Below are 14,826 nucleotides of genomic sequence, written 5' to 3' on the forward strand. Positions count from 1 at the left end.
AGATGGGGGTCGTCTTATACGCCGGGTCGCCTAATACGCCGGCATATATGGTAATATAAGCTTTGGCCCCCATTTCTATTCAGCATCTCACACCAGACATCTTTCTCAATGCCCATTTTCTCCTCTCCTTTGTGCTCTCTCCCTTACTCTTTTCTCTCTACCAGGGGTAGTCAACCTTGGCTCTTTTATGACTCGTGGACTTCAATTCCCAGAATTCCTGAGCCAGCTTAGCTCAGGAATTCTGGGAGTTGAAGTCCACGAGTCATAAAAGAGCCAAGGTTAACTACCCCTGCTCTACACCAACGACTGCATCTCAAAGGATTCCTCCGTTAAAGTTTGCAGATGATACATAGTCATTGGTCTCATTCGAGATGATGAAGAATCTGCATATAGACAGGAAATTGAACAACTGGCCCTGTGACGTGGCTGGAACAATCTTGAACTGAACACACTGAAAACTGTAGAGATGATGTTAAAGAAACAGCTGCAAGATTATTGGTGGGGCAAAATTGGAAGAAAAACTCTTTGCCTACTATGGAAGAATGGATACTTAAGGTGTCTAACTTAGCAGAAATGGCGAAAATTTCTGCTTATTTGAAGGACCATTCACAAGAAAAATACATTTCGGTTTGGAGAAGATGAATTGATTATATTCAAAAGAAATATGAGACTGAAAAGTATTATCTTGTTTATGAGTAGATTTTAGGTTATTGTTAATAGTTTAATATGATTGAATTTATACTATTTTTAGTGTTATGGTTTAACTGTATTATTATTTTTATTTTTAATTTGTTAATATTTGTTTTGAAAAAGGAGTTAAAGTATGTTATGGATTTGATTGTTAGTAGAGTTGGATAATGTTAGTTAGATTATGACTGTTTATTTGTAACCCTGTAATCAGCTCTGGGAGGTGGGTGGGTGGGAGGGTTTTGGGTTATATATTGTAAAAAAAAATTAAAACTTTTAATTAAAAAAAACTGTAGAGATGATAGATTTTAGGAGAAGCCCATCTATTCTATCACCTCTTACAATACTAGACAACACAGTATCAACAACTTAGGCCTTCAAATTTCTAGGTTCTGTATCGCACGACTTAAAATGGACATCCAACATCAAAAATATTATCAAAAAAGCACAGCAAAGAATGTTCTTCCTGAGCCAACTCAGAAAGCTCAGACTGGCCCAAGGAGCTGCTGATACAGTTCTACAAAGTAATTGTTGAGTCTGTCATTTGCACCTCTAAAGCTCTCTGGTTTGGCACAGCAACCAAACAGGACAGGTACAGACTTCAACGGATAGTTAGGACTGCAGAAAAAACAATTGCAACCAGCCAGACCTACATACTGCACGAGCCAGAAAGAGGGCTGAGAAAATATCTACAGACCCTTCACATCCTGGACATAAACTGTTTCAACTTCTTCCCTCAAGACGACGCTATAGGACATTGCACACCAAAACAACCAGAAAAAAAAGAGAGTTCCCCCCCCCCATGCTATCACTCTGCTAAACAACTAATTCCCACAACACTGTCTTACTCCCTGGGATGTCAAACTACCTACTGTGTTTCCCCAAAAATATGACCTAGCCATAAAATAAGACTTAGTTTATTTGGGGGGGGGCTAATATAACCCCTACACCCAAAAGTAAGCCCTACGTAAGTTCCCACTCTGGCCCAACATAGGTTTTTGGGCAGACTGGATCGCGTGCCTCACCCCTGCCTTATCTGCTGCTGGTGCCACCACTGCAAATTCAATTTTGCAGCTTGGTTAAAATGTTCAGCTGCGGTGGGCCACAGTTCCCATCAGCTTCAGGAAGCATGGGCAATGGAAACCTTAGGCCAGGCTCCTTGCAGCTGAAGCAATTTGGCTTGCCCCAGGTCAGGCTGGCCGTCGCAGGAGGCATGGCCCGTCCCCATCCTTCAGCTCTGCTGCACATGCGGGACGAGCCTCCCACGATGGCTAACCTGACCCTGGGCGAGCCGGATTGCTTACAGGGAGAGGCTGCGCATTGCAGGAGGACGACTGCAAAGAGCGTACATGGATCCCTGCAGCTCCAGGAGGCTCCAAGCATTGCTTTTCATGCCACTCAGTTTCTCACCCCACTCCCACCAGGCTGATCTGGTGGGCAGTACTGCCTTCCGTCTTCCCCGCCACTGCATTGACAGCTAATGCTGCCTTCCTGATAGGCAGCACGGCAATTGGACGGCGGCCACGCTGCAAATGGGGATAGACCATCCCCCCAAAGCGCCACCCAAAACAGCGAGGCAAACGTATACACAGATGCAGCACCAAAAACAGAGGCGCAAAAAGGGCATGTGTGGATCCCTGCAGCTCCTGGAGGCTCCGAGCACTGTTTTTCACGACGCTGTTTTTGGCACCATGTCTGTGTGCACGTTTGCCTGTTTTTGGTGGCACTTGGGGGGGGATGGTCTATCCCCATTCGCAGCATGGCCACCGTCCAATCGTCATGCCACATATTAGGAGAGCAGCGTCTGCTGCCCATGCAGCGATGGGGAAGACGGAAGGCAATCCCATCCACCAGATCAGCCTGGCTGGGGTGGGGTGGGGTGGGAAGCCGAGTGGCATGAAAAGCAGTGTTCAGAGCCTCCAGGAGCTGCGGGGATCCATGCACACCTTTTGCAGTCGTCCTCCTGCAACGTGCACCCTCTCCCTGTAAGCAATCCAGCTCGCCCAGGGTCAGGTTGACCATCGTAGGAGGCTCATCTCGTATGAAGGCCATAAAAAAAAATAAGACACTCCCCAAAAATAAGCCCTAATGAGTCTCTTGAGCCTGGGCTTATTTTGGGGAAAACATATCCTTCTCATCTTTCCTATTACGTACTTCATTAGCTTCTTATGACTATAACTTTATTGTTTGCATCTCATGATTTGTGTTGATTGCTTTTATTTAGTATCCTATTATGTTGATTGATTAGTATCCTATATCTATCCCTGAGTGCTGTGTCTTATGATTTATGATGATTGTATTTTATGAATAGAATAGAATAGTATTGGAAATGACCTTGGAAGTCTTCTAGTCCAGCCCCATGCTCGAGCAGGAGAACCTATACCATTTCAGACAAGTGACTGTCTAGTCTCTTCTTAAAAATCTCCAGTGATGGAGCGCCTACGATTTCTGGAGGCAAGCTGTTCCACTGGTTAATTGTCCTCACTGTTAGGAAGTTTCTCCTTAATTCCACGTTGCTTCTCTCTTTGGTCAGTTTCCAACCATTGTTTCTTGTCTTGCCCTCTGGTGCTTTGGAGAATAGTTTGACACCCTCTTCTTTTTGGCAGCCCCTCAAATACTGGAATACTGCTATCATGTCGCCTCTGTTTCTTCTTTTGTTTAGCCTAGCCAAACCCAAGTCCGTTCTTCATATGTTTTAGTCTCCAGGCCTTTGATCATTTTAGTTGCTCTTCTCTGAACTTTTTCCAAAGTCTCAACATCTTTTTTGTGATATGGAGACCGAAATTGGCTGTAGTATTCCAGGTGTGATCTTACTAGGGTTTTATAAAGCGGTACTAAAACCTCGTGTGATCTTGATTCTATACCTCTGTTTATGCCACCCAGGATTGTATTAGCTTTTTTGGCTGCTGCTGCACACTGCTGGCTCATAGTCAAGTGATCGTCCACTAGGACTCCAAGGTCCGTCTGATGATTATGGTCATGATTTATTACTTGTTGCTTGTATGTATGCTGAGAGCTTATGTACCAGAGACAAATTCTTTATCCAGTCACGCTTGGCCAATAAAGACTTCTATCCTACAAGCTATAATAACAGAAAATCTAACCATGTTTCTCCTCCATTCCCCTTTATTCCAAAGAGACTCAAGGCAGGATGATCTTGAGCATTTGCCTCACCCTCTCCTGTTTTCCTGGACTAAGTTTGTATTTTCCTAATGGCTGCTAGATATATTTTTCAAGGCTGTCTCCACACTCCTCCACAATGGGATTCAAGACACTCCATATTCAGCAGCACAGATAAACAAACAAGCAAACAAATGAACAGGGAAGATAAAGGTACTGATAAAACAAACAAAATGATCTTGTATAAGGGTGATCCCACCAGTAATGTACAACTGTGAGCACAGCCATTGAGAAAGAAGGCATAAAAGAAGGTTGACTCAGCCTTCCATCCTTCCGGGGTAGATAAAATGAGGACCCAGATTGTTGGGGGCAATGTAAATATATATATATACATGGCTTACTGGTGTACACCGCTTAGAGAGTGCTTGCACTTAAAGCGGTATATAAGTCTCATAAATAAATAAATAAAAGAAGATACTTTTGAAGATGGTTATTACTGTGGGCTTAAAAAAAACTACTAATCTATCCATCAGTTCTGATTACTCTTGATTACTGCTTTGAGGTAACGATAAACAAATAGAAACTTACATATTAATTATGCGTGTACAAGCAGAGGATGGACGAGGGGGGAAAAATCCTGACTCCTGAAATGACACCTATTCCCCCCTCCCCTTGCTATTGCAATCAACTCACAAAAGCCTTTGAAACCAAAGAAGACATCCCTTTTAAAAAAAAAAAATCACACTTTCAGTTTCTCCTAAACTTTCTCTGGATCTTAATCTCCACCACTCCTACAAAAGCCCTTCGTTTACCTAAAAACTCCAATTATGTTCTCCAAATCATCAGACTCAACAGAGCCACCAGCTTCCAGTTTTTATCATACTTGCTTGCAGGACCCTGGTGGTTTTTGCCACGCTTGTCCAAATATACCTTCATGAAGGTCTCCTGGCGGATCTTCCAGCCAATTCTCCAGAGGCTTCCAAAGAGAGGCAAAGGTACAGGTCCAGCTGGGAATTTCCTTCGTCTCCAAAGAAGCATTATGAACTGCACTGTCAGAAAGCATATTCCCGTAGCCATCAGGAACTGGCTCACTTCCATCTTTAACTGCTACCAAAGTCAAAATATTGTTCTTGCTTCTTGTCTGGCTTGCGCGCTTGAAATAGTTGCTTGCTGCCTCTGAAGATGCCAACTGCTTATATGTGATAATTAAGCAGGTAGACTGGCATCCTCTCAATACAGTAGAAACCATTACCGCATAGGAATGTGCCTTTCATCTTGTGTGTGTGATTTATACAAGCCTAATTGCAATGGGTCCTGTGACTGTTTTCAAGGAATTTGGAGAGGGGATGTGGGAAATAAGGAAGCTATTAGTTCCACTTGAGTTTTTCTAATAGGTTAGTGATCATTAATTTTGGCTTGCAAGGACCCACCTGATGGAGGCATCTGCTACATTCACAGTAATGTGTTATCAGATTAGAGAATTGCCATTTTCTCACCTTATACAATTCACTAAACCAACACAAAGAACCCAGTTGCTAAATCACAAAATTATCTCACCAAGGCTAATGCCAACCACTTGTTTGGGTTGCTGTGCAACCTGATCTGGTCAAACATGTTACATAAGAACTGCTCTCAGGGGAAGAACAAAAGTTTAAACGTAAGTTGTCTATTATAGAGAAGCCAGAGATAGATACATGGCGATAGGCATCAATGGGCCTGTGGTGGGTACCTGCATTTGATACCCAAGACTGTCCTTCTCTCACTGCCTTTAATTTTGTTAAATTAAAATGAGCAAATAAATGTGAAAACTCAATCACTGCAAAGCATCATTCTCCAGAAGTATCTTTATTTATAAGAATGCCTCTGGTTTCCATATGAGAGTTTTGTATAACAGCTGTTTGTTTGTTTGTTTGTTTATGAAATTTATCTGCCACCCAACTTATATCCAATGACTCTGGGTGGCTTAAAATATAAGGAGTCAATGGTTAAGGCATTTGACTAGAAATCAAGAGGCTCTGAGTTCTACTTTTACCATAGGCACGAAGTCAGTTGGGCGAACTTGAGCCAGTCCTTCTTTCTCAGCCCTAAGAAGGAGGCAAGGGCAAAGCACTTCTGAAATCCTGACAAAAAGAACCATAGGAACTAGACCAGGTATTCACCAGGAGTCAATGCAGGCAGTCCTCGACTTACAACCATTTGCTTAATGACCGTTCGGAGTTGCAATGGCACTGAAAAAAGTAGCTTTAACTTAACTTACTACTTTTGCAGCATCCCCAACATGGCACATGGTAACTGGTGTGTATTTATGACTGTTGCAGTGTCCCAGGATCATTGATCACCTTTTGTGACCTTCTGACTAGCAAAGTCACTGGAGAAGCCAGATTCACTTAACAATCATGTTACTAATTTGACAAGTTAGTATCATCATCATCATTATCATCATCAAGTTGGAAAGGACCTTGGAGGTCATCTAAAAAATTGTGGCATGGATAACTGCACTGAGCATTCAACTCACTGCCCAAGTCTCTTGTAAAAAGGAAAGAAAACTAGGATGCATCCTGGAACAGAGATGATGAAGAACACCCTTATATATTTGCTTTCTCTACTTTGTGACAGACAAGCCCCATATCATGGCAGCCATTTTCTGACTAGGCAAGTCACTCATCATGGCAACCATTTTCTGACTAGACAAGTTTCCCATCATGGCAGTTATTTTCTGACTACGCAAGTCCCTCATCATGGCAGCCATTTTCTCACCAGGCAAGTCCTCATCATGGCAGCCATTTTCTCACTAGGCAAGTCCCTCATCATGGCAGCCATTTTCTGATTTGGCAAGCTGCTGGTTGCTTAGCTTTATATCCAACATTTCCTTTAAAGGTTCAAGGAGACTTCCATGGATATCTCCTTTTATTTTATCTCCACAAAAGCAACTCTGAGAAAGTCAGTGACTATCCTAAAATAATTCAGAGAGTTTTTTATATCTAAAGGTGGCCTTGAATCTGACTCCTTGTTCATCTGTTTTAGCTCCACAAACAAAAAACCAATATCTGAGACACAAAAAAATCATTAATTAAGTGGCCTTTGAGAGTTCTATTCTTGGTTACTGGTATGTATTAATATGCAAGTTTCAATGGCATGATAATGGACATATTTCAATATATTTTTATAACTTCTTATGCTGGCCAGCAACACTGGTATTCTCATTCTTCTCCAAAGCAGACCCTGCTTGGCTTCTGAGACAAGTCAAGATTAGCCAGATGTATGCTTGGCCACAGAAGCCATGGAAGCAATGGCCCATTGGATTCCCCATTAGGAGTCCTGGGTTTAATTGTCCATTTTAAGAATGGCCAATGGAAAACCACAGCAGACTAAGAGACGGGACAGCAGAAGGTTGGGAAAGGTGGAAAACTAATCAAAGCTTGGAGAATATGGTACCAGGAGAATTATTTTATTTTATCTTTTTATTTTATCTTTTATTTGTATCCTGCCTTTATTATTTTTACAAACAACCCAAGGCTGCAAACATATTCAACACATCTTCCGCCTCCAATTTTCTCCACAACCACCCTGTGAGGTGGGTTGGGCTGAGAGAAAAAAGGACTGGCCCAAAACTGCCCAGTTGGCTTTCTACCGATAGTCTTGAACTACTTATAAGGCTCTCCTGCACAAGATAAAAGCAAGATAAAAGCAGCAATTCTTTGTTTCTTAGAAAACATGGATTAGGATCAGTGGGAGTGGAAATCTAGCCCACCTGGACCACATAGCCCAACGGCTGTGGCCTGTGGGGAATGGAACTGAAACCCTATTGCTCTGTGTGTGTTCCTATATCCTCAGTGTTCAGAGTTGGGCAGGCAAAATGAACATCCATCTTGAATTTGGATCCCCACCCTGAAACCACCTGCAAAATTTTTTACTCAACTTATTACCACAATTTCTGTTGCTGAGCAAGACAGTTGTTAAGTGAGTTTTGTCCCATTTTACAATTTTTATTGCCAGAGTTGTTAAGCAAAACACTGCAGTTGTTAAGCTGGTAACATGGTTGTTGAGTGAAGCAGGCTTCCTCATTGACTTTTCTTGTCAAAAGGTTGCCAAGCGTCCCAATTTTGATCATGTGACTGTGGGGAGATTGCAACGGTCGTTAAGTGTGAAAAATGATCCTAAGTCACTTTTTTCGGTGCTGAGGTAACTTTGGTCACTAAATGAATGGCTGTACGTTGAGGACTACCTGTAATCACTACCTTTACTGGTTCACTGTTCTTTCCCAAAGTTGGCCACTTTCTACTTATTCCTAACCCCAGAGTTTTTATGGATATTTAAAAGTGCCGATACAAACAGAATATTTTCAATGAGGGTAGAAGAGTTTGTCTGTTTGTTTGTGAAAATATATATGGTTGCCCAACTCACCATCAGTGACTCGAAGCAGCTTACAAAGATAAAAACCCAGTACAAAAGCAATAAAAAAGCAATAAACCCCCACCCCTCTGGCAATAACAATCAAATGTGCAATTTGATTTATTCCCATCTTGTTTAATGGAGTACCCCTCATTGAACAAATCATCCAGCCTTTATTCCAAAGTTGTTGTGCTTACACAAAGTCCCTGGATAGAACATTTTCCAAATGGGCTGTCATGTTAAGCTTCTCCTGGTGACTTAAGATTTTCTTAACAAGGCTAGCAAATATAATAAAAGAAACATACCTCACAAACTCTTTCAGGATGCAAGGCCTTCTGCATGGGGCTGTCCAATTTTTCCTAAACATGACAAGCCTGCTGAGTTGAGAGAGATTGGGTCCTTGTCATCTAATAAATTTTTGTGGCAATGGGGGTCCCCAGTGCCAGCCCAATACATTAACCATTATATAGACCCCCTTTTTGTAAATGTAAAAAATGGCCTGCTTAATCAATCCATGGAATGACATCAACGTGAGTTGGTTGCAGAGGTCCAAGAAGAACAAATGTTAACAATGAAATTTACATATATATTTTATGTATATGTATAGGTACAGGTAGTCCTTGACTTATTTTATTTATATTTGTACTTTATGTAAATATGAATTGTTTGAAATCAATTGCACGTCATATCTATCAAAGATAATTGAGCCGGCTCCTAGCATAACAACATCAATAAAAATTCCTGAGATTATAAAAAGCATCATATGATCATATCCCTCAGCCCTTAGTCAACAGTGAAACAATAGTGCAAATTCCATAGGTATCAGATTGGATAGGATGAAAGACTTTTAATAAGGATTAATGAGGCTAAATTATTTAGCATTATGTAAGTTAATGGGTGCCTGCATAATAAAAATAATTTCATTTCAAGCCACTGTAATGAACTAAAGCAAGAGCTTAAGAAGAATTTAATACTTTTACACAAATTTTGTCTACACAGGTTATCCATGATTTGGGACCACAACTGAGTCCAAAATTTCTGTTGCTAAATGAGACAATTGTTAAGTGAATTTTGCCCTATTTTACAACCTGTCTTGACCCAGTTGTTAAATGAATCACTGCAGTTGTTATCAACATGAGTTGTTATCAAGATGAGCCGAGGTGGCGCAGCAGTTAGAGTGCAGTACTGCAGGCCACTTTAGCTGACTGTGTTCAGCAGGTCAGCAGTTCAAATCTCACCGGCTCAAAGTTGACTCAGCCTTCCATCCTTCCGGGGTAGGTAAAATGAGGACCCAGATTGTTGGGGGCAATGTAAATATATATATATATACATTGCTTACTGGTGTACACCGCTTAGAGAGTGCTTGCACTTAAAGCGGTATATAAGTCTCATAAATAAATAAATAAACATGATTGTTAAGTGAATCTGGCTTCCCCATTGACTTTGCTTGTCAGAGGATTGCAAAAGGTGATCACATGACCCAGGACATTATAAACATAACTATGAGCCAGTTGCCAAGCATCTGAATTTTGATCATATGACCCTGGGGATGCTGCAGTGTGAAAAATGATCATAAATCACCTTTTTCAGTGCCATTATAACTTTGAATGGTCACTAAATGGACTGTTGTAAGTCAAGGATTACCTGTAGCTGCTCTATTATCTCTTTCCTTCCCTTATATCCTTCTAGTATGATTTATGTTGATTTCTTATTTAATATCCTATGACCATTGTGGAGTGTTGTATCTTATGATTTATGATTATAATTTTTAATTATTATAATCATGGTTTATTACTTGTTGCTTGTGTATACACTGACAGTTTATGCACCAGAGACAAATTCCTTGAGTGTCCAATCACATTTGGCCAACAAAGAAGTGCATTTACCAGGCAAAGTTCTGTATAAACAGCAATTTTCTTCCAAAAAATATTTTATTGGTTTTTATTTATTTACACATATCCCACCTTTATTGTTTTTACAAATAACTCACGGTGGGGAACATGTTCAACATATTTTCTCCTAACTTCTTCCTCTGATTCCAAAATATACTGTGCAAGGATGAAATGGTTTATAGGTCAGTAAATTTCACAACCAACTCCACATTGTTTCCAAAGATAATGACCACTTCTTAATTAAAAGGATTATTGCCTAATAATTTGCAGAGACTTTCACAATTTTGTCTGTTGCATAATACAAGATATCATATCATATCATATGGTAGCTACAGTAACTCTTTTTCTCTGAACCTGATACCCGAACTGGTACTGTCTTAGAACTTGTAACTAGATGTTGTAAGAAAAATGCCAGTTAAGCAAAGCAATTACAGGTAGTCCTTGACTTACAACAGTTCATTTAGTGACCATTCACTGAAAAAAGTGACCTATGGCCATTTTTTACCCTTATGACCAATGCAGTATCGCCATGGTCATGTGATTTATATTCGGATACTTGACAAGTGGTTCATATTTACGATGGTTGTAATGTCCTGGAATCATGTGATCACCTTTTGTGACCTTCCGACCAGCATAGTCAACGGAGAAGCTAGATTCACTTAACAATGGTGTTACTAATTTAACAACTACAGTGATTCACTTAATAGATGTGGCAAGAAAAGTCGTAAAATGGGGCAAAACTCACATAACAAATTTCTCGCTTAGCATCCTAAATTTTTGGGCTCAATTGTGGTCATACGTTGAGGACCATCTGTAGTGGATTCCCCTGGCTTTGCTTTCCTAGCATCAACCCTCCCACTCAACATCACTGCCAGTGAGAATAACGTCCCCCAATTATTCTTCTTAATGTGGTACAAAGCTTTTGGGGAGGATGAAGGTTCCTTTGATGACAGATTTAGCTACAAGGCCACCCAGCTAGAAGGTCACAAGGATAGATGTTTTCCATGTCTGTGATCTATCCAAGGTCTAAATGTCTATGGAGATTCTTAGACATCCAGGACATGGTTGTCCCAAAGGTGCTGTTCAAGAGACTTTCTTGGTTTTCAAGGGAAAAAAACCAAGAAAGTCCAGTTGCCTCTTGAACTGCACCTTTGGGATATCAGTGGTATAATTTCCACAAATGGAGTAGCTGAGAGGTCCCAAACTGAAAGAAGGATGGGGGGGTGAGCTAGGGGACATCTCCTATCTGGAATTGCCAGATGGATTATTATTTGGACTGAGGTTTAGCATTCTGTCAAAAAAATGACTTCAAATATGTGGAGGAGGCAATGGCTACCTTACAGTCTTGTATAATGTTTTTATGGTTGGTTTTATTGTGCTGCTGCCTACTTTGTCACTTTGTATAATTAACATGGTTACCTCCAGAGAATTGGCTGATTTGAACTGTGTTGTTTTGCCCTTAAGGTAAGAACATAAGAATACCCTTGTAATAATTATTATTATTATTATTATTATTATTATTATTATTATTATTATTATTATTAAACAACTGGAGCACCACTTGAACACCATTGGCATTGACAAATTCGCTATTAATCAATTGCAAAAAGCGGCCTTACTAGGAACTGCTTCCATCCTGCGACGATATCTGTAATACCATCAAACATCCACATCTGCCTATTCCAGGTCCTGGGTAAGGACTCGATAGGTAGACAAAATGCCAAATCCAGTCTGAACATCTGGCTGACTGTGTGATGATCCATAATAATAATAATAATAATAATAATAATAATAATAATAATAATAATGCAAAAAATATCATTTGCCTGTAAGCAAAAACTGGTGGGATCATAAAATAGAGAAAGTCATAGAAAATGATAAAATTAAACTGCTGTGGGACTTCAGAATTCAAACAGACAAGCACCTGCAACATAACACCCCAGACTTAACAATTGTCGATCAGAAAGACAAAAAAGTCTGGATAGTGGACGTGGCAGTGCCTGGAGATAGCAGAAGAGAAGAGAAAGAACTGGAGAAGATAACAAAATACAAAGACCTACAAATAGAAATAGAAAGACTGTGGCAAAAGCAAGCAAGGGTAGTACCAATAGTAATAGGCTCCTTGGGTGCAATCCCAAAACAACTGGAGCACCACTTGAACACTATTGGCATTGACAAATTCGCTATTAGTCAATTGCAAAAGGCGGCCTTACTAGGAACTGCTTCCATCCTGCGACGATATCTGTAATACCATCAAACATCCACATCTGCCTATCCCAGGTCCTGGGTAAGGACTCGATAGGTAGACAAAATGCCAAATCCAGTCTGAACATCTGGCTGACTGTGCGATGATCGATAATAATAATAATAGGAAAATTGAAGAAAGAGACCAAGGGACTAATTCTGGCTGCACAAGACCAAGCCTTAAGGACAAATTATAATATAAAGTCAAAATTGAGAAGACAGCAACAGACAGTAAGTGCCGCCTATGCAAAGAAGCTGAAGAAACAGTGGACCACCTGGTAAGCTGTTGCAAGAAGATTGCACAGACTGACTACAAGCAGCGGCATGACAAAGTAGCAACAATGATGCATTGGAAGATCTGCAAAAAATATCATTTGCCTGTAAGCAAAAACTGGTGGGATCATAAAATAGAGAAAGTCATAGAAAATGATAAAATTAAACTGCTGTGGGACTTCAGAATTCAAACAGACAAGCACCTGCAACATAACACCCCAGACTTAACAATTGTCGATAAGAAAGACAAAAAAGTCTGGATAGTGGATGTGGCAGTGCCTGGAGACAGCAGAATAGACGAGAAAGAACTGGAGAAGATAACAAAATACAAAGACCTACAAATAGAAATAGAAAGACTGTGGCAAAAGCAAGCAAGGGTAGTACCAATAGTAATAGGCTCCTTGGGTGCAATCCCAAAACAACTGGAGCACCACTTGAACACTATTGGCATTGACAAATTCGCTATTAGTCAATTGCAAAAGGCGGCCTTACTAGGAACTGCTTCCATCCTGCGACGATATCTATAATATTATCAAACATCCACATCTGCCTATCCCAGGTCCTGGGTAAGGACTCGATAGGTAGACAAAATGCCAAATCCAATCTGAACATCTGGCTGACTGTGCGATGATCCATAATAATATAATAAAAATCAGGCAGAGATGGAGAGAATGGAATGGAATGGAATAAAACAGAACAGAACAGAATATTCATTATTGGCCAAATGTGATTGGACACACAAGGAATTTGTCTCTGGTGCATAAGCTCTCAATGTACATACAAAAAACAAAGTGGTAACTTATAGATCAGGGGTATCAAATGAGGAAACTGCACCTACCCCATTGCCGACAATGGGGGGAAAGTTCCGATATGTCAGGAACAATAGACTCGCTGAACCTGTTTGATGGAATTATATATATTACTCCCAAACCTGCTTCAGAGGTTTCCCAAAATTAAAATGGAATACTCTTGAAGTTTTAAAATATACTCAAAATCTCATTCCAATGATCTCCCCTGAATATCAGTGTCTAGCATAGTGTTTATTTATGCAAATCTATCTGGTTTTCACATATCAAAAATATCACTATAGAATAGAGATTTATTTGAAACCCCTCCCCATTCCAGGAAAAAAATAGGCTGGAAGGAAAGAGAACGCTCGATGCCAAATGAAGTTTTTTATTGGTGGTTCATGGCTAAGAGGCTAAGACTTCCCCCCCCCCTGCACATGACAGCCCTTTTGTGAGAATATCCATGATGTGCTCATGTTTCACATTCTTATATATTTTAAAAAATGCAAGATAAATAAGATTAGATAACCTTTATTGTCATTTTTGTTCCTGTGGGCACAATGGCACACATTAAAAATGAAATTTAGTTGCTTCCTCTCAAAGTGTACACATACATAACACACATTTAAAACATACTATATACAACATATGTATAGGCCTACACCAGTGGTTCTCAACCTGTGGGCCGGGACCCCATTTGGGGTCGAACGACCATTTCACAGGGGTCGCCAGACACAGCTGTCCGCCATTTTTCCCCCTTTTCTTTGGCCACGCCCCTGGCACCCGGTGATGTATACGTGGTTGGGGGTCACCACAACATGGGGAACTGTATTATGGGGTCGCGGCATTAGAAAGGTTGAGAACCATTGGCCTACACCCTTACATATAAGTAACATATATTCATCACTGTCCATCTTGAATACATAGTGGAAGGAGGAAGCTTTAGAGATAATAATAATAATAATAATAATAATAATAATAATAATAATAATAATAATAATAATAATAATAATAGTAAAGTTGGAAGGGACCTTGGAGGTCATCTAGTCCAACCCCCTGCTCAGGCAGGAAACCCTACACCACACCATTTCGGACAAATGGCTGTCCAGTCTCTTCTTAAAAACTTCCGGTGTTGGAGCATTTACTGCTTCTGGAGGCAGGTTGTTCTACTGATTAATTGTTCTCACTGTCAGGAAGTTTCTCCGTAGTTTTAGGTTGCTTCTCTCCTTGATTAGTTTCCACCCATTGCTTCTTGTCCTGCCTTCAGGTGCTTTGGAAAATTCACAAGGTTAATACCAGTGGTGGGATTCAAATAGGTGAACAACCGATTCTCTGTGTGGATGCCACTTCTGGAAGTCCATTCTGGGCCTGGGCAACAAAAAATTAGCTACCAGTTCTGCCGAAGTGGTGCGAACTGGCTGAATCCCACC

At 40.5% G+C, this 14,826-nt stretch overlaps 1 protein-coding gene across 1 annotated transcript in view; it reads right to left on the reverse strand.

The window, feature by feature from the left end:
- Positions 1–4,905, reverse strand: part of LOC120309704 (cytochrome P450 2A3-like) — a 28,164-nt gene extending 23,259 nt beyond the window's left edge. Inside the window, exon 1 of the mRNA XM_039347223.1 lies at positions 4,738–4,905. Within this exon, the coding sequence (XP_039203157.1) occupies positions 4,738–4,905 (168 nt within the window). The remainder of the gene's footprint in view (positions 1–4,737) is intronic.
- Between the last annotated feature and the right edge of the window lie 9,921 nt (positions 4,906–14,826).

The sequence above is a fragment of the Crotalus tigris genome, unplaced genomic scaffold (genome assembly GCF_016545835.1).
Source record: "Crotalus tigris isolate CLP2741 ecotype Arizona unplaced genomic scaffold, ASM1654583v1 scf7180000018055.714482, whole genome shotgun sequence".
NCBI lineage: Eukaryota > Metazoa > Chordata > Lepidosauria > Squamata > Viperidae > Crotalus > Crotalus tigris.